This window comes from Elgaria multicarinata, chromosome 3 (assembly GCF_023053635.1).
Source record: "Elgaria multicarinata webbii isolate HBS135686 ecotype San Diego chromosome 3, rElgMul1.1.pri, whole genome shotgun sequence".
NCBI lineage: Eukaryota > Metazoa > Chordata > Lepidosauria > Squamata > Anguidae > Elgaria > Elgaria multicarinata.
In genome coordinates, this window is record NC_086173.1 from 169,547,223 (window position 1) to 169,573,082 (window position 25,860).

Genomic DNA, 25,860 nt, shown 5'->3' on the forward strand with positions numbered 1-25,860 from the left:
TGTGGGTATTGACTCAAGAGGCCTTTTTCAGAAGGGAACTATCGAGTGGACATAAATGGTTAAAGACATCCCAAGGAGAGTGTAAATTAAAAATGAGAGAAGAATTGTTAAAAGAGGGACATATGTGCCACTGGTTTTCGTATCTACAGATCCAGGAGAAGTTTAAGAGTGATTTAGAGGAGTGGGGATTTGAGGGGTCAAAATAATTGTTTGAAGAAGTATTATGTACTAACGACAAACATCTTATTGGTAAATATATAAATTGTTGTTAAAGTTGGAGGGGGAGAAAGAACAAATGAGGGATTGTATGGTTAGATGGGAAAATAATGTGGTTTATAAGATTCCAATTGAATTATGGAAAAATATGTGGACAAAAGTTTTAAAGTATACATTAAGTGTCAGATTAAAGGAAAATTTTTATAAGATGATGTATAGATGGTATATGTCTCCTTCAAAGTTAGCAAAAATGTACAGTGGATGTCTGGGGGACTGTTGGAAATGTGAAGAACAAGAAAGTATGTTTTATCACATGTGGTGGTCTTGTAAAAGAGCAAAAGCGTACTGGGTTAAAATACATGGATTAATGCAAAAGATTTTAAAGACAAATATAGAAATGAAACCAGAAATGTTTTTGCTTGGACTTATGGACGATCAATTAAAAGCAAAAGGACTGTTAGTTCAACACATGGTGGCAGCGGCAAGACTGCTATATGCCCAATATTGGAAGAAAATGCAAGTACCAACAACGGAAGAATGGCTACTTAAGGTGTTGGAATTGGCGGAGGTGGCGAAATGAACAGCGTGAGTAAATGAAAGAATAGACTCATACATAATGGACTGGAAACCTTTTATTGAATATATACAAGAGCTGCAAAAGGATGACTTATTTATTTGTGGGTTTTATATGTAATTTTTGATTATATAAAATTTGCAATTTTGCCTATGATATATATATACTAGCTTGTGGTGATGAAATTTGTTTCTGGTAAATTGGAGATAATTGATGTCTGCCGTCCAGCTTGATGATCGCTTCAAATGATTTATAGCCTTCTGTAACTGTGTTTATTTTAGTAGACGTCTGTGTTGTGTTGCAAAATGTATGGTGTGTATTGTGTTGTTGTTTTTCCCCTTTTCCTTATGTCTCTGTTTTTTGTCCTTGTTTTGTGGCAAATAAATAAAGTATAGATTAAAAATAAGGAAGGTGCTATCTGAGAGCGTAGCTGAGCGGACTTCTTAAGAAATTGACGCAAAATGTAAGGATGGCATAAGGACAATCAAAGACAAGTTTGAAGGGGTACGGGTGAAATGTATTGAATTTGTAAATAATGGGCCTGTTCAGACAACACGCTGAGCCATGGTTAGGCGGTTAACCCTTTTGCAGCAAATCTTAGTCAGCGTGTTTAAACCGTGGATATTCAGCCCACGTGATCACACGGCCTCCTAAGTCATGATTCGCACAATAAGCTATGCCATAATTTTATTATTATTATTATATTATTCCTCTTATTTTTATTTTTATTCTATACTATCCTTTTGCCAAAACTCTCTGGGCAATTTACAGGGTTCAGCACCATTGCTACGGTCTTCCAAAGGGTGCGACACATGCTGTCTCTCATTGAGGTGCTGGCAACACTGCTCCTTCCCTGAAAGCCCTGTATCAGGTGTGAGGAGTCGGGGTCGGGTTGCACCCAGCTCCAGGGAAAGAGTGGAGGTAATGGTGAGCCAAAATCCATCCTCCACTTTCCTGAATGTTTCCTTCCCCATGAAAGAGGCTTCCATTTTTCTGCCTCATTCTCCCAACAGTTTATGATTCATGAAACAAAAACGGGACGGTGTAAAAGCCGGAATGGAATGGAACAGGCGGGAACGACCCCTTTATATTTTTTTCAAAAATCACACCAAAAACAGTGGCATGTCTTAGAAACACCGGAGAACAATATTTTGGGACTAAAATCCTTGCAATAGTATATCACTATTAACCCTGTAACTCCCAAAATAACATCCAGAATAGGATGGATGGCCCGGAACGGCCGCTTCCAAATGACTGAAATCAACCAAACCCACCAGTCACATGTAACTCCATGGCAGGGATTATTATTATTATTATTATTATTATTATTTATTTATTTATATAGCACCATCAATGTACATGGTGCTGTACAGAGTAAAACAGTAAATAGCAAGACCCTGCCGCATAGGCTTACATTCTAATAAAATCATAATAAAACAATAAGGAGGGGAAGAGAATGCAAACAGGCACAGGGTAGGGTAAACAGGCACTGGGTAGGGTAAAACTAACAGTATTGTGGAATTGGTGGCAGTATGGTAGTAAATTTTAGAAAAAGGAATTTAAAAAGTAACATGAACCTTAAGTAACATGACAGTACTGTATAGATATAAATTTAAATTGCATAAAACCTTTTAAACTATCGGATCTGATGGGACAATCTGTTTGGAAGGATATGTCGAAGTTTTAAAACATTCCAGTATCAGATCACATTGGGAGAATTGTTATTCAATTGTCCTTCGTAAACACATTTGATTTTTCTTTGTAGTTTCTGTAATGCAGGTAGAACTATTCATATATGTAAAATGCAGGATCAGGTCCCTGATATACACTTTTAGTTTAGCTGGGGTGAAGAGTATTACAAACCGAAGATATCTCACAAAGCAATCTTGTATATGTGTATTCAAAGGTAAGTCCCATTGTGCATAGGATTTCACTGTCAATAGCTTTAACTTCCTTTCAAAGGCTTTAGCTTCATAACAAATAAGCCTCAATCTGAACAAGAGTCAAATTCAAACTTGCACTTTGCTTGGGTCTTACCTATTTGTTATGTCAACGTTGATTCAGGTATACTACACTGTCTTGCCACAGTTATGCCCTGCATAATTATGTCCCTTCGAAACTTCAACTTACTTCTACCTTCATTTTCTTTTGTGGGGTACCTTGTGCTCTATTAATGACCCATGACGATCTAGACTTTGCAGTGCTCAGATATGCAGGTAAGATGGGAGGCCCCATTTATTCAAACACAACAGCTAGAATTATAAAATGAAAGTATCAGAATAAATCTCCATTAAAAGCATGTTCCGATACCCGTTCTGGGCCACCGTCCATTTTGCCCATAACATCTGGTCATGCTAGGCAGGGCTCCTGAAGCTTTAACTGTTGTGATGAAGAGGGAATTTCACCAAGTTCCCCATATATACAAACGACACCTGCTGAAATTCCCTTTTCTATGTAACTGTTAAAGATGCAGGAGATCTGTCCTCCTTTTCATAGGGTCAAAATTCTGTATTGACAGAAGTGGCAGAGAGGGAGGGAGGCAGCAGAAGGAAGAAGATATGGGGGTGAAGGAGTTCATGTCACAGGATGGGAGGGTGAGAAAGAGGGGCTGCCCCAGAGGAGGAGGACTCTGGGTGTGAAATGCTGCTGACATCCCATAGTATCCTGCTAGGCTCCCCGTCCAGCATTTAGAGAAGCTTCTGCAGCTCTTTGGTGTTGCGTCCATCTAAGGGTTAAAGGGAAGGAGAGGGCCTGAAAAAGTATAATTGGGTGTTTGAACTCACTTTCTGCCCCGCCCTCGCCTGGGGGGTTTTGCATCGTGGGTCCCACCTGTATCTTCTTTTCCCTTGCAGAGGAGCAGGTGACTGCAAGATGCAAGGGGGTCCCAGGGGGGAAGGGAGGGAAGAGTGCTCTAGAACAGCATTCCCCGATCAGTTTTCCAGAACCCCACAGTCACCTCTCCACATGTTTGAGAGTACAAGTCGCAGCATTCCTGTCCATGGGACATACTGACTTGCAATGATGGGAGTTGTAGTCCAACACCTTTGGAGGGCACCAGGTTGGGGAAGGGCTGCTCTAAACCACCCAGAGAGCTCCGGATATTGGGCGGTATAGAAATGAAATAAATAAATAAAGAGAAGTAGGTGGCCCTAAGTTGTTCGTCATCAGTTTTCCACAACCCCACAATCACCTCTGCATATGCTATTCTCCATCCTGTCCTCATGGTTTATATCTGCTTTGGGAGAATGAGAATTTCACTGGCACTTTCTGCCTCCTAAGGGAGGATGTGGCGTTATAGGCCTGTGAGCCTTAACTCCCAATTTCCCTTTTTTTTTGGAGTTTGGTTGAAAACTGTGGAGCCTTTAACATTGTTTTGTAAATCGTAGTTTTTTGTTTATTGAATTTCATGGCTTTGTGTAAGGGATGACCACACAGGAAAGAAGCCATATAAATGTATGGGATGTGGGGAAAGCTTCAGCTGTAGTGGGACCTTGAGTAGACATCAAAGAGCCCACACAGGGGAGAAAAAAATATTTTTTAAATAATTTCCCAATTTACACTATTTTAAAAAATTAAATTATGACACTATAGTGTAATTATTTTAAAAATTACACTAGAATTTATAATTTTTAGTATATTGACGTTAAAAGAATCCACTTAAACCAAGGATCAGAGTATCTAGCATTTTTCATATAACTGCTTGATAACCCACATATCACATAACTTCCAGATGAAAGGCATCACCAAATGTTGCTTCCTTGCTCATATTTTCTTGCTATGTAAATAACTCGAGATCATTGTTAACAACACATTTAGGTATTGATTGATTGCAGAGCTTTGGCTATTGGGCGGTATATCAATGTAATAAATAAATACACCCAGGCTATGGGGCGGTATATAAATGTAATTCCTTATGCCCCCCTTCCTGGCTTTCCTTCAGCCTACACTACCTTACAGGGTCGTTGTGAGGATAAAATGAAGAGGAGGATGAAGAGGACTACATGCCCTGGACTACTGCAACTACTGAGGGGCATTGAATTCTATGATTCTGTGAATCTAAGTCTACAGCAACTGGAGGGTGCCAGGTTGTAGCAAAAACTAGGTCCCTTAACCATTTCTCTGGTGTGAAGTAATGTTTCGGGTATAAGATTCATGGATGTGCATTTTAGAAAACGTTTTCCTTTCATACAAACATAAAGCAGCAGATTTCGCTTATAAGAAGCAGGTACACAGAGAAAGGAAAATATTTTCTTCCTTCACACCAGAGATATTTTTTAAGAGACCTATATCTGTGTTCAAATTCAAAATACACACACACACACACATCTATAAAAGAAAACTTAAAATGCAGTTCAGCATCTTTTAAAGAAACACACAATACCTGAAGAAGTTTATTAGATTGTAAGCCTATGCGGCAGGGTCTTGCTATTTACTGTTTTACTCTGTACAGCACCATGTACATTGATGGTGCTATATAAATAAATAATAATAATAATAATAATAATTTAAACTCATGGCAGATAGGCCAGGGTTAACCTCCTCTCATTCCTAGTCTCAAAATATTTCTTTCCATAAAGTTTAAACTTTAAGAGGCTTGGGTGTGGAACTGCCACCCCAAAGGAAAGTTTGCCATATATTCTTTACTTTGGATTAAGAAGGATGCACCAGCACTTCAAATGCACACACACACACACCCCTCCCTCGTCACAATCACAGACACACAACAAAGTCGATCAAACCCCTACCTGAGCCAGCCAGGTTTTCTTTTTCCTTGGAGGCCAGGGAAGGGCCTCCCTCCAAGCAAGGCAGATAGTTTCTCCCTCCCTCCCTGGCCTCCACATCAGTGTGGGGAAGGAGAGGGCCCAGACAGGGCCTTGGCTTATCTGCAGAAGGAAATGGCTCCAAGATGAGCCAGGCGACAAATCTTATTTCCAACATTCCAATCTATTTGAGACAGGAGGGAGGGGGGAAAGCGACGCTACTGAGCATGCTCCATTTATTAGGAGTTATGAGTCTGTAAAGAAGTAAATGCATGAAGGTTCCCTGCCAACACTCTCTGTGAGTTACCATCTGTGGGTCAGTTTTACCATTACTTCCCTATTTTAAACTGAGATTATTTTACATGGATACTTATCCTGCAAAGCACTCCAAATTTCTTTCTCTATGTGGATTCCAAGGTAAGTTTCCACAATATCTAGAGTGGGTCACTTATGCCTGTTTCAGATGCTACAACTCAATGAGTATCACAATTATGCATCCCAACTGGCAAGACACTTTTTGGGCCTGTTCACAAGACACCTTAAACCCTGCTGGTTAAGGCTTTTTGGTTAAGACTTCAAAGTTTCAGATGTTGTGTGCAATGCAGTTTGCTAAACCCTGGTAACTTTCTAATCCCAGTCAGACCTTCTACAGCAGGGTTAGCGGCTGTAACCCTGGCTAGAAGTGTTGGGAGTCACCACACAGCTTGTGGTTAGTGCTAACCCCAGAGAACCACAGTCTCACCAACCACAGTCCCCGAAACGTCGTCTAAACACGCGTACTGAAACTCACTTTCGGCATACTTTCATCACTCCTATTTTACAAGGAATACCTGGGAGATCTGATGTGTTCTATACAGACTATCTTTTGGCTGATCAGAACTCTCAAATAACCTCCAAGGTGGCTAAATTTTGTGCTGCGGCAATTGCTTGTCGGCATGGGATGATATCATCTGATTGTGACAATGTTTTCATCTATTAAAATATGTGGGACATATTTTAACTAATTAATTGTTACCATATATTGTTTTATTCATAGTCTGATTTTATTCTGTTGGTTTGGGAATATTATATGTGCTTATATTGTTGTGTTGTTTTGCTGGTCTTGTGACCGTAAATAAAATTCATTCATTCAAACTCACTCAGACTTTATCCTTTCCATGTGAACCCACTTGTTTGGAAACATCATCTTCCATCAAGGGAATTCTACGCTGGAGTTGGTTGGTTTCAGAATAACATGCTAAGACCGGGAATTTGCTGCCCACCCTTCTCATATTGCTTATATAACTGAGGTTTAGTACCTAAAATAAGGAGCTTTCGTACCTAAAATAAATAAATTTATTTGTTTCTGCCAAAATTGTAGTGGGCTTTTAGCGATGTTTGAAATAGAAATAAATGTTTTGGAACCAAAATTCTTTGAATGGCTACTGAACAATCCTTAAGGCCTAGCTGTTGCTTCTTCCACTTCCCAGGGGGTTTTGAGTCGTGCCCCTTGCTTGCTGATGAAAAAGTAAACTCGGGCATCGCTTTCCACCCTCTGAGCCCTTGTAGGGCTTCTCCCCTGTGGGAATTGCAGGATGCGATTTCAGACGTGTCCTGCAAGCGAAGCTCTTTCCGCTTTCTACGGCTTCAGGCCTGCGAGGATCCTGTGATGGTTACTAAGGTTCACGGTGTGACTGGAACGCTTTCCAAATTCAAAGCATTCATAGCTGTCTCTGGAGAGGCCACCAGCGAGGGAGGAAGCAGCAGCCAGGCACCTCTCCACCGTGCCTGGGCCCAGCTCCAGCTCAGAGCCCCCTCCCTCCTGCTACCAACTGTCTCTGTAGAGGCCACCAATGAGGGAGGAAGCAGCAGCCAGGCACCTCTCCATCATGCCTAGGTCCAGCTCCAGCTCAGAGCCCCCTCCCTCCTGCTACCAACTGTCTCTGTAGAGGCCACCAATGAGGGAGGAAGCAGCAGCCAGGCACCTCTCCATCATGCCTAGGTCCAGCTCCAGCTCAGAGCCCCCTCCCTCCTGCTACCAACTGTCTCTGTAGAGGCCACCAATGAGGGAGGAAGCAGCAGCCAGGCACCTCTCCATCATGCCTAGGTCCAGCTCCAGCTCAGAGCCCCCTCCCTCCTGCTACCAACTGTCTCTGTAGAGGCCACCAATGAGGGAGGAAGCAGCAGCCAGGCACCTCTCCATCATGCCTAGGTCCAGCTCCAGCTCAGAGCCCCCTCCCTCCTGCTACCAACTGTCTCTGTAGAGGCCACCAATGAGGGAGGAAGCAGCAGCCAGGCACCTCTCCATCATGCCTAGGTCCAGCTCCAGCTCAGAGCCCCCTCCCTCCTGCTACCAACTGTCTCTGTAGAGGCCACCAATGAGGGAGGAAGCAGCAGCCAGGCACCTCTCCATCATGCCTGGGTCCAGCTCCAGCTCAGAGCCCCCTCCCTCCTGCTACCAACTGTCTCTGCAGAGGCCACCAGTGAGGGAGGAAGCAGCAGCCAGGCACCTCTCCACCGTGCCTGGGTCCAGCTCCAGCTGAGAGCCCCCTCCCTCCTGCTACCAACTGTAACTGCTGAACTTTACAACTAAGATTGCAGTGCCTGAATTTGCTTTCCTTTTCCCTCTCCTCCTCCTCCCGCCCAATCCCCTTTCCTTTTGTGTCATGTCTTTTAGATTGTAAGCCTGTGGGCAGGGACTGTCAAGAAATACTTTGGTAAGCCGCCGTGAGAGCCTTTTTTGGCTGAATGGCGGCATAAAAATCCTTAAATTAAAAAAAAAAAATAGCGCTTGGATCGTTTGACGAGAGGGATACTGCAATCATTGACTGAATTGCATTCCAGACTCTGAGCAGTTTTATGGCTTCTCCTTTGTGTGAATTCTTTGATGTCTCTTTTGGTCTGTGCTGCGAGCAAAGCTCTTTCCGCACTGTAGGCATTTATAGGGCGTCTTGGCCATGTGTATTATTTGATGTGACTTCAGATGACCGCTACGACTGAACTTCTTTCCACACTCCAGGCATTCATAGGGTTTCTCCCCTGTGTGAATTCTTTGATGTTTATTAAGATTGCTGCTCTGACTGAAGCTTTTTCTGCACTCCAGGCATTCATAGGGTTTCTCCCCTGTGTGAATTCTTTGATGTAACCTAAGGTCACTGCTCTGACTGAAGCTCTTTCCACACTCCAGGCATTCATAGGGCTTCTCCCCTGTGTGAATTCTTTGATGTTGATTCAGGTGGCTTCTCCAACTGAACCTCTTTCTGCACTCAAGGCATTCATAGGGCTTCTCCCCGGAGTGAATTCTTTGATGTCGCTTTAGGTCAGAGCTGCGGGCAAAGCTCTTCCTGCACTCTAGGCATTCATAGGACCTCTCCCCTGTATGAATTCTTTGATGTTGCTTAACTTGTGAGTTGCAACTGAATTGCTTCTCACCCTCCAAGCACTGAAATCTTTTTTCTTCCCTGTGAAATCGTTCTTCTATCAATGGAATATCATGGACTTCTAACCCTTCCAAAAAAATAGACTTGATTTCCCACTTCTCTTCAATTTCCGTTCCATTTTCCTTGCTCTCACTGCAATTACCTGCAAGAAACAACAACAACAACAATAATAAATCTTCCTGAAATCAGGTAACAAACCAAACCAATAAAAAAAAAATGGATGGAGAGAAAGATCCTTCCAAATGTATTAAATATTCCCGGGGATCAATCGAACAGACAACTAGAGTGGCATTCAGCGCTTTCATTATGTAGAATAATTTTTACAAAGTAACTCCAACAATGAATGAACATGAAATACAAAATGCACAAAATCTGCCCTTTTCTCCTAGCTGGTTATTTAACTTGGAACTGGACAGGGGTAATTCAACCCTCATGTTTTTTATTCAATGTCTCAGTTGCTTTGGAAACCCTCCATCACGGCTTCCTCCTAGACCATCTCACTGGGTTATACTGTTGTTTTTAACAGACCAAGATTTCAAAAGGAAATTTGTCCTGCTCTCTAGTCGTATCTCAAAATGGAAAGCAAAATGTCCAGAGCAAGATTCTGAATATGCCGAATTCTGCTCTCTGGTGCTTCCTCCACGGAGAACATTATAATATCTGTAACGTCTTCAACATTATCCAGATGCAGTCATGGCGGCAAAGCAAGATGGGTTGGCAGCCATCACTGCCACAGAATAAATCTATAAATGGCCTTCTAAAAATATTTTGTCAAGTCTCCAGAGTGTTTTCCTCCTTGTATTTGAGCCATCAAACTAATTGTTCCATAGCCTTCAGCAAAAACAGGAAGAGAGACGCATCTAAGGACCTGATCAGGTCACCATGGATCTTGGTGTCATTAGGAAAATGTTTGCTTTCATGGTTGAGCTTCGCTAACTGGATCAAGAGTGCTTGAAACTGACTTCAGAGGTTGTGGGTCTTCCATCTCTGAAGGTTTCTAAGAAGAGGCTGTTCAGGGTGGTTTAATGGGTTTTCCTACACATTACAGAGGGTTGGACTAGATTATCCTTGTGGTCCCTAGTCCAACCACAATTAAAAGATTCTATGGCCTTAGCTAAACCTAAGGTTTATCCTGGGATCGTCCCAGGCTCATCCCTGTGCACCTAAATGGCACACAGGGGATCCCGGGAGCAGGCAGAGACGACCCCGGGACAATCCTGGGATAAACCTTAGGTCTAGCTAAGACCTATGACTCCTAAGGAGTCCAGGATTAACTATGGAGCCATGTATTGGGGACAAAAACACAAGGGTCAAAGGGAAAGGAAACAGAGGTGGAGGTAGAGCCCAGTAATTACTACATAAAGAGAGCAGGGAAACCAGGTAAGTATAAGACCCATGGCCTCAGATACCAACTCACGGATCATGGGGGAAAACAGAATGAACTTAAAATCCGAATATACGGGGGTAGGTAGAATCTGATATGCATCACTGAGACCTGTTGGGATAAGATTCCTGATTGGAATATAGCCACTGAAAGGGAGGCCTTGTTCGAAGGGAGTATTGTTATAGGTAAGGAAGGTCTACACCAGTGGGGAACTTCTGAGAAAGGAAGCCCTGTCGAAAGCAAGTGGGTAAAAGATGGAAGGAGAAACCAGAATATTACGGTTGTGGCAGCACTGTCCAGACCACCCAGCCAGTCAGAAGACACGGATGATGGTTTTTGGAAAAGATGATCAAATGAAGGTGGAAGGATGGTGTTTGGAACAAGAAGCATCATTCTGCTACTGGATGATATTCCCTGCTTTTAAACCTTGCTCTGAATTCGTATTAATAAGGCAATTGCAGATCAGATGCCAAGAACAGAGGTCTCGGCCACTTCTTAGAGATGGGAAGCCCCAACTGGAGGGACATCCTGCTGTTTCCAAAGTCAAAAGAAGCATCTCCATCTCAGAGAGGCTATAAGAAGACCAACATGTAAGGGTTGGAGAGGATGTGAGTGTTTTACCTACACTTTTGCTTGCATCACCTGGAGAGCTTTCTCTGGACTAGAGTATCCCAAGAACAAGGCCCAGGCACCGTTGTCCTCAATGACGTTTGTATTATGCACTGACACAAACAAAGAAGAGCTGAAATTCCACCTTCTAGGACCTGTCAAGAAGGCAAAGAGGGAGCCTTACCCAGAGGAATCCCATTCCTTACCCAGAGAGGCCAGGATCCCACGATTCTCCTCCATGACTTCCTTGTGCAGAGTCCTTTGGCCTTGATCCAGCAGAGCCCACTCCTCCTCTGAGAAATGCATGGACACGTCCTCTAAGGTCACCGGACCCTGAAAGAAGAAGAAGAAATTATGTTCTCTTTAAGCATTATATAGCAATCCATGAAGGTAAGGATGGTGAGGCCCTCCTTCTGAATGCCAGAGCTTCATCAGTGACATTCAAGGCCTTCCTAGCAGCCGTCTTGGAGAGGAGCAAAGGCTAATGGGGGCGGTTCTTCCAAGACCAAAGAGATGTGCAGGGGACGGAGGCCCCCAGGACTCCCCTACCTGCCCAGGCTGCGCAGAAACCGCTTCCACTCCAGCACAAAGCGAAGGAGGGCTAGATGGATCCCCCAGGATCAGTTCACTCTCTCTGTGGGTATTTCCACTCCCTGTGAGGAAAGCAAAGAAGGAAAGTTGTCGTTCTTAAGCATTTCCATTGTTTTACTGGAATCAATGTTTGTTCATATTACTAAACAATATTTCCTTTTTGACTATCTAGAGAAAAAGAGTCTTCCCCCATTCTGCAAAATCAGGCTCAAGGAGAACATTAAAGCAGCTCATGCACCTCAGGCGTGATTGAGGGAGGGAGGCCATGGGGAAATATGTGAATCCTTACCCAGTGAGGAGGGTCTTAAGTCACCCTCTTCCAAGGTCCCTCTGTCAAGCGGAGCTTTCTTTGCCTCAGGGAAATCTGTGGGCACCTTGGCCAACTTCCCCTGGAACAGAAGGGAGGATCCCAGAGAGGGAAGGAGAGAAATGGGTCAGGTCAAGGCAAAGAGCAGCATTTCCCGATCGGTTTGCATTTTAGCCCTCATTCTAAAGATGATCTATAGTCCAAGTCACGGAACGTATTAATTCATTTCTTTATCTAAGGATGTGTCCTCTGGGGCTAAGAGTTCCACCATGGCATAAGCAAAGCTCTTGAACAACCTCTGAAAACCAACCAGGAGGAAAGACAGAACCTCCCAGGCATGCCCTGATATCCAGCATCTTCCGCTGTGAACACACTCTGCCACCCGTTGAAGAAGGATCCCCTCCTTCCCCAGAACTTCACAAACCCATTCATAGGCTGCAGCCATCCAGACAAGTAGCCATTCACAGCCTTCTCGTCCAGGAATTTGTCTAGCCCCCATTTTGAACCATCCAAATTGGTGGCCATCATTAAATACTTGGATAAGGAATTGCATATTTTAACTATGCACTGTTAGTTTAACTATCCTACGAGGAGGGCCTGCTCTACAAATTAGGAAAAACCATTTTTGAGGCATGGGGGGGGGCATTGGAAATTGGGACACCCCTTCCTTTGAGGACATGCAAAAAAACCTGAGATAAGAAATAAGAACACAGGCCCTGTTAGTTATTTGGATGAAATGCTCTCACCTGCTCTTTGTCCTCTGCCTGGCTCAAGAGGAAGCCTTCTGCCACGGCCACCGCCTGGGAACTGGTCTCCGCTCCACATTCTCTGACCCAGCTCTCCATCTCCGGGGGCAGGACAGCCAGAAACTGCTCCAGGACCACCAGGTCCAGCATCTGAGCTTTCGTGTTCCTTTCTGGCTTCAGCCACTGACGGCAAAGGTGGTGGAGTTGGCTGCAAACCTCTCGGGGCTCATGAGTGTCCTTGTAGCAGAAGTCCCTGAAGCGCTGTCGCTCCACATCTGAGCAGGTGTTGCTCCCAGGCTGGTTCTCCTGCACTTTTCTTTCCCAGGGCTCTGCACTGCTCCCTCCCTGGATGTTGCAGGAGACATTTTCTGCTTCAGGGCCAGCAAAGTTCTGCTCTTCCATCTTCACTCTCTTCTCCATCTCTGCTCTCACCAGGACTCAAAAGGTCTCTTTGCTTTGCTTCTAGTTTCTCTCTTGAGGCAAGGACTGTGCTGGAGGAATCAAAATAAAGACCTCAATTAACGTAAAACACAGTACCTGTCTCAAATGGATCTCTACAACCCCGATCCCACAGAAATCAGACTCCTGGTTGAAAATGAGGTTATGATTGAAAGCTTACTTTAAAACTAGAGCAAGAAAACAGTGAATGAACAGGTCTGATGCTGAACCAGGGTTTCTCTCCCCATCCGTTCCATGGCTTCCTTCCAAGCCCTCTCTGTTCCCAGAACTTGAACCCAAAATGGGATGGAAGCTAACAGTGACTTCCACCCACTCTGAGGATGTAACCAGCGGGCTCACGTCATAAGCAAAAGCGCACCAGGTTGATTTCAAAGGCATTGAGACGGAAGGAGACAATGGGGACCCTGGTGCTCCTTAGCTAGATTTAAAACAGGGAGAGGAAACAAAATATGCACATGGCACCAGAACAGCCTTTGGCCCACAGGTGAGATGTTCCTCCCCCCCCCCAGGACCTTTCCGCTTCTGTCCCTGCCAGACACCCCCCTTCTCCCCCCACTTTCTCTAGCCAGGTTTTGTCTTTGAGTTTCCTGCAAGTGTTAATTCAGTCGAGATCTTCTCACATCCTACAAACATCAGAGAATGTCTCGAGAAAAGGGAGAGATCCGCACCCCCCCCAGCCCTCCCTTCCAGGATCCCCTAAAGATGGGAGGGAAGGAGGTGCAAGGAGGGGGGTCTCCTGGAGGAGGGGCCAAGTGGGTCAGTCATCTTGGGGGCGAGGGGGGGCCCTGTCCCTCTTTCCACACCCTCCCCTCGTCTCCCCCCTGGGACCCCCTTGCATCTTGCACCCACCTGCTCCTCTGCAAGGGAAGAGAGGCTGAGGCTGCAAACTCCGTGCAAACCTCCCAGGGTGCTTTCCCAAGGGTGGGGGGAAGGCGGAAGTGAGTGCATTCAATCAGCCTGTGCTGTTCATGGGGCTCTCTAGGACCCAGCACACTCGCTCTCTTTAACCCTTAGATGGACGCAACACCAAAGAGCTGCAGAGGATTCTTCCAAACGCTGCCCGGTGGAGTCTGGCGGGATATTATGGGATGTCAGCAGCATTGCACACCCACAGCCCTCCCTCTTTGGGCAGCCCCTCTACCCCCCCATCCTGTGGCATGAACCACTTCGTCCCCATAACTTCTCCTCCTCCCTCCCTGCCACTTCTGTCAATACAGAATTTTGACCCTATGAAAAGGAGGACAGATCTCCTGCATCTTTAACAGTTACATAGAAAAGGGAATTTCAGCAGGTGTCATTTGTATATATGGGGAACTTGGTGAAATTCCCTCTTCATCACACCAGTTAAAGCTGCAGGAGCCCTGCCCTCTTTTAAATCTGGTTACTCTAGTATAGCTCCTGCAGCTTAAACTGTTGTAATGAAGAGGGAATTTCACCAAGTTCCCCATATATACAAATGACTCCTGCTGAAATTCCCTTTTCTATGCAACTGTTAAACATACAGGAGCCCTGTCCTCCTTTTCATAGGGTCACCCTTTTTAATGAATCATAAACTGCCTGGAAAATGAGGCAGAAAAATGGAAGCCTCTTTAATGGGGGAAGGAAACTTTCCAGAAATTGGAGGATGGATTTTGGCTCACCATTACCTCCACTCTTTCCCTGGAGCTGGGTGCAACACGGCCCCAGACTCCTCACACCTGATACAGGGCTTTCAGGGAAGGAGCAGTGTTGCCAGCACCTCAATGAGAGACAGCATGTGTCACCCCTCAGAAATGTAACATTTGGAAGACACTAGCAAGGGTGCTGAACCCTGTAAATTGCCCAGAGAGCTTTGTCAAAGGGGTAGTATACAATAACAATATAATAATAATAATAATAATAATAATAATAATAATAATAATAGAGCTGAGCCAAAACTTTTCCGAATACTTTTCTCACTAAAAATCCTGAGATTTCTCTGTTTTTACTCTCTAGAAATAAAAGGACAATTTTCAGAATTTTCTCGTTTTATTAAACCGTTGTTGTTGTTGTTGTTGTTGTTGTTGTTTTGGGTGATGGTGGCTGCATTCCCTCCCCTCAATGCTCTGGAGTGATGTTTGGTATACGGGCCATTGTGGGAGACGCAAAATGTGGTCCAGGCTACCAACACAACTGATACTGTTGCCGCTTGCAGCAGCAGTGCGAAATAGCAATGCTATTTTGGGCTGCATTAATAGAAGTATAACTTCCAAATCACACGAGGTACTGATTCCCCTCTATTCGACCCTGGTTAGGCCTCGTCTGGAAACAAAGCCCTCTGAGGAGAAATTGAAAGAACTGGGCATGTTTAGCCTGGAGAAGAGGAGATTGAGGGGAGACATGATAGCACTCTTCAAATACTTAAAAGGTTGTCACACAGAGGAGGGCCAGGATCTCTTCTCAATCCTCCCAGAGTGCAGGACACGGAATAACAGGCTCAAGTTAAAGGAAGCCAGATTCTGGCTGGACATCAGGAAAAACTTCCTGACTGTTAGAGCAGTACAACAAATGGAACCAGTTAAGTAGGGAGGTTGTAGGCTGTCCCACACTGGAGGCCTTCAAGAGGCAGCAGGACAACCATTAGTCAGGGATGCTTTAGGGTGGACTCCTGCATTGAGCAGGGGGTTGGACTCCATGGCTTCAGAGCCTCCTTCCAACTCTACTATTCTGCGATTCTATGAAAAGCAAGAAAGTAGCTCTTCTGCAGCCATTGCCAATGGGGATGCCCACCTATGAGAAATAGTTGAAGAATTTCTCCTCCCACTTGGACTTTATTTATTTATTTATTTATTTATTGAATTTTTACACCGCCCAATAGCCGAAGCTCTCTGGGCAGTTTACAAAAGGTTTTTGATAAAGTCCCCCACTGAAGACTCCTGAGCAAACTTAGCAATCATGGAATAAGAGGAATAATAATATTTCTTTCCCGCCTCTCTGTTTGGGTCGAGGCGGGGAACAACACGAAGTATAAAATACATAAAATAATATTAAAAACATTGTATATTGTTAAAACATCCTAAGAAATCCTAAAATTCCACTGAATAGGCCCTGCCAGAAGACACCAGTCGTTATAGCTTTCTTAATGCTAAAATACTGTTGCAATGTTGACAAAAGTGTTGAGGAGGTCCTCTTATGGGTCAGTAACTGGTTAAAGAACGGAAAGCAGAGATTGGCCCTGTTCAGACAACACACTAAACCATGATGCTTAACCACGGAGTGGTTAACAGAATGCATGCCATTAACCATTTTGTGCTTAAGCAGCGTGGTTTAGCGTGTTGTCTGAACAGGGCCAGTAGAAAGAAATGGTAAATTCTCCCAAAGGAGGGGAGCAAATAGTGGGGCGTGATGTCTTGCTGCATTATGCCTATTGATGTAGTATAAGTATTTGAAATGGTTTAGGAATGTCTATTGCTTTAAACGATGTGAAATGATTCGAAACGTACTCACGGTGTTTATGCTGCAGGGACCAGGATGTGATAGTAGTAAGTGCTGATTGGCTGGTAGTTGGAATGGCTGGATTACTAGAAACCCGGGAATCAGAGGAGTTAGCTGTGTGTGTGTGGATATATAGAAGGGCGGTAAGAGATGGGTTTTGGGGGGGTTAGAACTGTAAGGGTAGTTTGAGGAAGGGGCAACGTGGTTTATAATTTTGGAGGATTAGACTGAGGGAGGAGCATAGGCGTGTGCAACACATTTCATCAGGGTGTGCACCTAGGGAATTATTTCTTTTCCAAAGGTGAACATTTATTGAATACTCAGTCCTAAATTTCATAAGCTCCAGCAGAGGTGCGGCTCTGTAAAATGTAGGAGAGAAAATTCATGGAGTGTGTGGGTCACTTATGCCTGTTTCAGATGCTACAATTCAATGAGGACCACAATTATGCATCCGAAACGACAAGACACTTATTGGGCCTGTTCACAAGACACCTGAAACCCTGCTGGTTAAGGCTTTTTGGTTAAGACTTTAGGTTTCAGATGTTGTGTGCAATGCAGTTTGCGAAGCCCTGGTCACTTTCTAATCCCAGTCAGACCTTCTACAGCAGGGCGTGAAGTGTTGGGAGTCACCGCACAGCTTGTGGTTAGTGCTAATCCCAGAGAACGACAGTCTCCCTAACCACAGTCCCCGAAATGTCGTCTAAACATGTGCAGTGAACTCACTCAGACTTTATACCTTCCATGTGAATCCACTTGTTTAGAAACATATCGTCTTCCATCAAGGGAATTCTACGTTGGAGTTGGTTGGTCTCAGAATATCATGCCAAAGTCGGGAATTCCCTAACCACCCTTCTCATATTGCTTATCTACGAGTAACTGATGTAATCAAGGTGCTTTAGTACATAAAAGAAATAAATTTATTTGTTTCTGCCAAAATTGTAGTGGGCTTTTAGTGATGTTTGAAATAGAAATAAACGTTTTGGAACCAAAACCCTTTATTTATTTATTTATTTATTTATTTATTACATTTCTATACCGCCCAATATCCAGAGCGCTCTGGGCGGTTCACAAAAATTAAAACCATTCAAATTAAAACAACAGTATAAAACCATAATATAAAATACAATATAAAAGCTCAACCAGATCCTTTGAATGGCTACTGAAGACTCCATTAGGCCTAACTGCTGCTCTTTCCACAACCCAGGGGTTTTTGGGTCATGCCCCTTCCTTGCTGATGAAAATGTCAACCTGAGCAACACTTTCCACCCTCTGAGCCCTTGTAGGGCTTCTCCCCTGTGAGAATTGCAGGATGTGATTTCAGACGCGTCCTGCAAGCAAACTCTTTTCGCTTTCTACGGCTCCAGGCCTGTGTGGATATTTTGACGTGCTTTAAGATTCACACCGTGATTGAAACTCTTTCCACAAAATGAGCACTGATAGGGTTTCTCACCTGTGTTGATCCTGTAATGGTTACTAAAGTTAACAGGTTTAACTAAAACGCTTTCCAAATTCAAAGTATTCATAGCACTTGGATCGTTTGATGAGAGGGATACTGCAATCTGTGACTGAACTGCATTCCATACTCTGAGCACTTTTATGGCTTCTCCTTTGTGTGAATTCTTTGATGTCTCTTTAGGTTTGTGCTGTGAGCAAAGCTCTTTCCGCACTCCAGGCATTCATAGGGCGTCTCCCCTGTGTGAATAGTTCGATGCGACTTAAGATGGCTGCTACGATTGAACCTCTTTCCGCACTCCAGGCATTCATAGGGCTTCTCCCCTGTGTGAGTGCTTTGATGTTGATTAAGGTGGCTTCTCCAACTGAAGCTCTTTCCGCACACCAGGCATTCATAGGGCTTCTTCTCTGTGTGAATTCTTTGATGGTTATTAAGGGTGCTGGTCTGACTGAACGTCTTTCCGCACTCCAAGCATTCATAGGGCTTCTCCTCTGTGTGAATTCTTTTATGATGATTAAGAATGCTGCTCTGATTGAAGCTCTTTCCGCATTCCAGGCATTCATACGGCTTCTCCCCCGTGTGAATTCTTTGATGTCTATTAAGGTGGCTGCTCTGACTGAAGCTCTTTCCGCACTCCAGGCATTTATAGGGTGTCTCCCCTGTGTGAATTGTTCGATGCGACTTAAGATGACTGATACTATTGAACCTCTTTCCGCACTGCAGGCATTCATAGGGCTTCTCCCCTGTATGATTTCTTCGATGTTGATTCAGGTTACTGCTCTGACTGAAGCTCTTTCCGCACTCCAGGCATTTATAGGGCTTCTTGCCTGTGTGAGTGCTTTGATGTTGATTAAGTTGCCTTCTCCAACTGAAGCTCTTTCTGCACTCCAGGCATTCATAGGGCTTCTCCCCTGTGTGAATTCTTTGATGTTGATTCAGGTTACTGCTCTGACTGAAGCTCTTACCACACTCCAGGCATTTATAGGGCTTCTTGCCTGTGTGAGTGCTTTGATGTTGATTAAGGTGGCTTCTGCAATTGAAGCTCTTTCTGCACTCCAGGCATTCATAGGGCTTCTCCTCTGTGTGAATTCTTTGATGGTTATTAAGGGATCTGCTCTGACTGAAAGTCTTTTCGCACTCTAGGCATTCATAGGGCTTCTCCCCTGTGTGAATTCGTTGATGTGCATTAAGGTTGCTGCTCTGACTGAAACTCTTTCCGCACTCCAGGCATTCATACGGCTTCTCCCCTGTGTGAATTCTTTGATGTCTATTAAGGTAGATGCTCTGACTGAAGCTCTTTCCGCACTCTAGGCATTCGTTCGGCTTCTCCCCTGTGTGAATTCTTTGATGTCTATTAAGGTGGATGCTCTGACTGAAGCTCTTTCCGCACTCCAGGCATTCATAGGGCTTCTCTCCCGTGTGATGTCTGTGATGTTGATTAAGGTTGCTGCTCTGACTGAAGCTCTTCCCACACTCCAGGCATTCATAGGGTTTCTCCCCTCTGTGAATTCTTTGATGTTTATTAAAGGAGCTGCTGTGACAGAATATCTTTCCACACTCTAGGCATTCATAGGGCTTCTCCCCTGTATGAATTCTTTGATGTCTATTAAGGTGGATGCTCTGACTGAAGCTCTTTCCGCACTCCAGGCATTCATAGGGCTTCTCCCCTGTGTGAGTGCTTTGATGTTTATTAAGGTTGCTGCTCTGACTGAAGCTCTTTCCGCACTCTAGGCATTCATAGGGCTTCTCCCCTGTATGAATTCTTTGATGTCGCTTAACTTCTGAGTTGCAACTGAATTGCTTCTCACCCTCCAAGCACTGAAATCTTTTTTCTTCCCTGTGAAATCGTTCTTCTATCTTTGGAATGCCTCGGAATTCTAACCCTTCCAAAAAAATAGAGTTGATTCTCCAGTTCTCTTCAATTTCTGTTCCATTCTCCTTGCTCTCCCCGCAATCACCTGCAAGAAATAATAATAATAATAATAATAATAATAATAATAATAATAATAATAATTCCTGAAATCAGGGAACAAACCAAATCGATAAAAAAAATTTGGTTGGAGAGGAAGATCCTTCCAAATATATTAAATATTCCCCGGTGATCAATAGAACAGAGAACTAGAGTGGTATTCAGCACTTTCATTTATATAGAATAACTCTTACAAAGTAGCTCAAACAATAAATGAACATAAAACACAAAATGCACAAAATCTGCCCTTTTGTCCTAGCTGATTATTTAAGTTGGAACTGGACAGGGGGAATTCAACCCTCATGTTTTTTATTCAATGTCTCAGTTGCTTTGGAAACCCTCCATCATGGCTTCCTCCTAGACCATCTCACTGGGTTGTACTGTTGTTTTTAACAGACCGAGATTTCAAAAGGAATTTTGTCCTGCTGTCTACTGGTATCTCAAAATGGAAAGCAAACTGTCCTGAGCAAGATTCTGAATATGCCGAATTCTGCTCTCCGGTGATTCCTCCACGGAGAATATTATGATAATGTCTGCAATGTCTTCAACATTATCCAGATGCAGTCATGGCAGCAAAGCAAGATGGGTTGGCAGCCATCACTGCCACAGAATAAATCCATAAATGGCCTTCTAAAAATGTTTTGTGAAGTCTCCAGAGTGTTTTCCTCCTTGTATTTTAGCCCTCAAACCAATTGTTCCATTGCCTTCAGCCCAAGGCCTTGGAAGGACACTGCAGGAAACTCCCCCAGCAAGCAAGAGAAAACCATCTGGATTCATTAGTCTCCAAGGCTAGATGTTCACATTTGATCCTCCTCCCTTGTGCAGGTTGCAGGACTTGATCAGAATTGCCAAAGCTTCATGACACCATGGATCATGGTGTCACTGGAAAATGCATGGTTTCATGGAATATCTAAGTTCTTCATCAGGTACACATCACATCATGGATCATATTGTCATTAGGAATATGTTTGCTCTCATGGTTGAGCTTCGCTAACTTGATCAAGAGAGCTTGAAATTGACTTTAGAGGTTGTGGGTTCTCCACCCATGGAGGTTTCTAAGAAGAGGTTGGAGAGCCACATCTCAAGGGTGGTTTAATGGGTTTTCCTACATATTACAGAGGGTTGGACTAGATGATCCTTGTGGTCCTTCCAACTCCACAATCCAATGATTCTATGACTCTTAAAGAGTCCAGGATTTACTATGGAGCCATGCATTGGGAGCACAAGGGTCAAAGGGAAAGGAAAGAGAGTTGGAGGTAGAGCCCAGTAATTTCTACATAAAAAGATCAGGGAAACTAGATAAGGATAAGACCTGTGGCCTCCAATGTCCATATACCAACCCACAGATCTTGGGGGGAAACAGAATGAACTAATATACGGTGGTAAGTAGAATCTGATATGCATCACCGAGACCTGTTGGGATAAGACTCCTGATTGGAATATAGCCATTGAAAGGGAGGCCTTGTTCAAAGGGAAGAGGCCCAACAGGAAAGGAGGGTGAGTATGGTTATAGGTAAGGAAGGTCTACACCAGTGGGGAAATTCTGAGAAAGGAAGCCCTGTCGAAAGCAAGTGGGTAAAGATGGAGGGAGAAACCAGAATATTACGGTTGTGGCAGTACTGTCCAGACCACCCAGCCAGTCAGAAGACAGGGATGATGCTTTTTGGAAAAGATGATAAAATGAAGGTGGAAGGATGCTGTTTGGAACAAGAAGCATCAGTCTGGTACTGGACCGTATTCCCTGCTTTTAAACCTTGCTGTGAATTCATGTTAATAAGGCAATTGCAGATCGGATCCCAAGAGCAGAGGTCTTGGCCGCTTCTCAGAGATGGGAAGCCCCAACTGGAGGGACATCCCGCTGTTTCCAAAGTCAAAACAGCATCCTCATCTCAGAGAGGCTATAAGAAGACCAACAGGTAAAGGCTGGAGAGGATGTGAGTGTTTTACCTACACTTTTGCTTTATAAGCTTCACCTGTTGAGCTTCCTCTGGACTACACTATGCCAAGATGAAGGCCCAGGTACTGTTGTCCTCAATGACATTTGTGTTATGCACTGACACAAAGAAAGAAGAGCTGAAATTCCACGTTCCAGAACCTGTCTAGAAGGCAAAGAGGGAGCCTTACCCAGAGGAATCCCATTCCTTACCCAGAGAGGCCAGGATCCCATGATTATCCTCCATGACTTCCGTGTGCAGAGTCCTTTGGCCTGGATCCAGCAGAGACCACTCCTCCTCCGAGAAATGCACGGCCACCTCCTCAAAGGTCACCAGACCCTGAAAGAATAAGAAGAAATGATGTTGTCTTTAAGCATTATGTAGCAATCCATGAAGACAAGGATGGCGAGGTCCTCCTTCTCAATGCCAGAGCTCCATGAGTGACATCCAAGGCCTTCCTAGCCGCCATCTTGGAGTGGAGCAAAGGCTAAAGGGGCAGGTTCTTCCAGGACCAAAGAGATGTGCAGGGGACGGAGGCCCCCAGGACTCCCCTACCTGCCCAGGCTGTGCAGAAACCGCTTCCACTCCAGCACAAAGCGAAGGAGGCCTAGACGGATCCCCCAGGATCACTTCACTCTCTCTGTGGGTCTTTCCGCTCCCTGTGAGGAAGACAAAGAAGGAAAGTTGTCGTTCTTAAACATTTCCGTTGTTTTACTGGAATCAATGTTTTTCCCCATTACTAAACAATATTTCCTTTTTGACTATCTAGAGAAAAGGAGTCTTCCCCCATCCTGCAAAATCAGGCTCAAGGAGAACATTAAAGCAGCTCATGCACCTCATGCGTAATTGAGGGAGGGAGGCCATGGGGAAATATGTTAATCCTTACCCAGTGAGGAGGGTCCTCCGTCACCCTCTTCCAAGGTCCCTCTGTCCAGCGGAGCCTCCTCTGCCTCAGGGAAATCTGTGGGCGCCTTGCCCAACTTCCCCTGCAGCTGGAACAGAAGGAAGAATCCCAGAGAGGGAAGGAGAGAAATGGGCCAGGTCAAGGCCAAGGGCAGCATTTCCCAATCGGTTTGCATTTTAGTCCTCCTTATAAAGATGATCTATAGTCCAAGTCACGGAACGTATTAATTCATTTCTTTATCTAAGGATGTGTTCTCTGGGGCTAAGAGTTCAGCCCTGGCTTATACTTGAACAACCTCTGAAAACCAACCAGGAGGAAAGGCAGAACCTCCAGGCATTCCCTGATATCCAGCATCTTCCGCTGTGAACACAGCAGGACTCTGCCACCGGTTGAAGAAGCATCCCCTCCTTCCCCAGAACTTCACAAACCCATTCACAGGATCTAGCCATCCAGACCAGTAGCCATTCATAGCCTTCTCGTCCTGGAATTTCTCTAACCCCCATTTTGAACCGTCCAAATTGGTGGCCTTCATTACATACTCGGGTAGGGAATTGCATATTTTAACTATGCACTGTTAGTTTAACTATCCTACGAGGAGAGCCTGCTCAGTAATAAGAACACAGGCCCTGTTAGTTATTTGGATGAAATGCTCTCACCTGCTCTTTGTCCTCTGCCTGGCTCAAGAGGAAGCCTTCTGCCACGGCCACCGCCTGGGAACTGGTCTCCGCTCCACATTCTCTGACCCAGCTCTCCATCTCCGGGGGCAAGACAGCCAGGAACTGCTCCAAAACCACCAGGTCCAGCATCTGAGCTTTCGTGTTCCTTTCTGGCTTCAGCCACTGACGGCAAAGGTGGTGGAGTTGGCTGCAAACCTCTCGGGGCTCATGAGTGTCCTTGTAGCAGAAGTCCCTGAAATGCTGTCGCTCCACATCTGAGCAGGTGTTGCTCCCAGGCTGGTTCCCCTGCAGTCTTCTTTCCCAGGGCTCTGCACTGCTCCCTCCCTGGGTGTTGAAGGAGACGTTTCCTGCTTTAGGGCCAGCAAAGTTCTGCTCTTCCATCTTCACTCTCTTCTCCATCTCTGCTCTCACCAGGACTCAAAAGGTCTCTTTGCTTTGCTTCTAGTTTCTCTCTTGAGGCAAGGACTGTGCTGGAGGAATCAAAATAAAGACCTCAATTAACGTAAAACACAGTACCTGCATCAAATGGATCTCTACAACCCCGATCCCACAGAAATCAGACTCCTGGTTGAAAATGAGGTTATGATTGAAAGCTTACTTTAAAACTAGAGCAAGAAAACAGTGAATGAACAGGTCTGATGCTGAACCAGGGTTTCTCTCTCCATCCATTCCATGGCTTCCTTCTAAGCCCTCTCTGTTCCCAGAACTTGAACCCAAAATGGGATGGAAGCTAACAGTAATTTCCACCCACTCTGAGGATGTAAACAGCGGGCTCACGTTATAAGCAAAAGCGCACCAGGTTGATTTCAAAGGCATTGAGACTGAAGGAGACAATTGGGACCCTGGTGCTCCTTAGCTAAATTTAAAACAGGGAGAGGAAACAACATGTGTACATGGCACCAGAACAGCCTTTGGCCCACAGGTGAGATGTTCCTCCCCCCACCTAGGACCTTTCCGCTTCTGTCCCTGCCAGACACCCCCCCTTCTCCCCCCCCCCACTTTCTCTAGCCAGGTTTTGTCTTTGAGTTTCCTGCAAGTGTTAATTCAGTCAAGATCTTCTCACATCTTACAAACATCAGGGAATGTCTTGAGAAAAGGGAGACATCAGCCCCACCCCCCAGCCCTCCCTTCCAGGATCCCCTAAAGATGGGAGGGAAGGAGGTGCAAGGAGGGGGTCTCCTGGAGGGGGTAGTTGTGGCGTTACACCCCACAAGTCAGTTCCCAAATGTATGCCTGCAGTTTGTAAGTCTGTGGGTTTTACAATGTTGGCCTGAGTGGGCGGAGTTAGAATGTCTGGGGAGGGGGAGGAGTGATATATAAGGGAAGGACGGAGGGGATTGAGGGAGACTTTTTAGGTACTCTTAGAGTCGTTAGGGCTCTCTGTGCTTTAGCTCTGTGTTTAGAGTACTTGGGTCTGGAGAATCTGAGGTTCATAGTAGAGAGTGGTGTCTTTGGAGTAGTGCTCACATAGTTGACATATATTAATCAATACTGATAATAAAAAAAGTTCAAGAGTGATTGTGTGAGAGAAAGGAAAGCGCGTATGTGAATGGGTGCAAGGATTGGATGAAAGGTTTCAAATAGGGTTTTAAATGTTTTATTTTGAAACAAAGCTTGTGAACTTTTAAAAATAAATTTTAATTATTTTGTTTTTAACTACCACAAAAATCCCACGTGCCTGTTTGGCATTTATCATCTGAAGTTGATACATTTATCACCCACTCTGAAAATAATTCACCTCAGCACAGTAACTCACAGTGTTTTATTTTATATATTGAAATCCTTCTCCATTTAACCCCTTTCTCCACATAGTTTGGAGGAAGGTGGTTTTTATCCCTCGCCTCAGGCGTATCAAGCGGTGGTGCTTGGCTTGAGCAGGCAGCAGCGGCAGGCCAGGCCTGGTGTTCAGAGCCTGTGTCGTGGCAGGGCCCAAGGGGTCAGATAATGTCCTATTTTTCCCTATGGGCAGGTGTGGATTCCCTATGGGGAGATAATGTCCTATGTGGTCTCACTATTTTTCGCTTTGGGCAAGTACTGTCAGTTGGCTTCTGTCCCTCCCAGCCCTCCCTTCCAGGATCCCCTAATGATGGGGAGGGGCAGGAGGGGCAAGAAGGGGGGGTCTCCTGGAGGGGGGGCAAGTGGGTCAGTCATCTTGGGGGGGGGGCAGGAGGCTCTGTCTCTCTCTCTCTCTTCCCACCCTCCAACCCCCTGCCCCAAACCTGCCTCCCTGCCCTTTGCTCCCTCCCCTGCTGTGCTCCTGTCCTGGGTGGGTCTCTTTCCACCCCCTTTCTTCTCCTCCACCCCCTGGGACCCCCTTGCATCTTGCACCCACCTGCTCCTCTGCAAGGGAAGAGAGGCTGAGGCTGCAAACTCCATGCAAACCTCCCAGGCCGCTTTCCCAAGGG

The 25,860-nt window shown here is 45.0% G+C and overlaps 2 protein-coding genes and 1 pseudogene across 2 annotated transcripts in view; 1 reads left to right on the forward strand and 2 right to left on the reverse strand.

The window, feature by feature from the left end:
- LOC134396365 (zinc finger protein ZFP2-like) overlaps positions 1–13,991 on the reverse strand; it is a 100,918-nt pseudogene extending 86,927 nt beyond the window's left edge.
- Positions 1–25,859, reverse strand: part of LOC134396306 (zinc finger protein 420-like) — a 140,401-nt gene extending 114,542 nt beyond the window's left edge. The window contains exons 1-6 of the mRNA XM_063122750.1: positions 25,788–25,859; positions 23,435–23,925; positions 22,761–22,866; positions 22,430–22,533; positions 22,087–22,213; positions 18,258–19,929 (exon numbers count right to left, since the gene is read on the reverse strand). Coding sequence (XP_062978820.1) covers positions 18,258–19,929; positions 22,087–22,213; positions 22,430–22,533; positions 22,761–22,866; positions 23,435–23,854 — 2,429 coding nt within the window. The 5' untranslated portion in view covers positions 23,855–23,925; positions 25,788–25,859. The remainder of the gene's footprint in view (positions 1–18,257; positions 19,930–22,086; positions 22,214–22,429; positions 22,534–22,760; positions 22,867–23,434; positions 23,926–25,787) is intronic.
- The window catches only part of LOC134396268 (uncharacterized), an 853,762-nt gene that overhangs the window by 438,274 nt on the left and 389,628 nt on the right, over positions 1–25,860 (forward strand). The window lies entirely within an intron of this gene.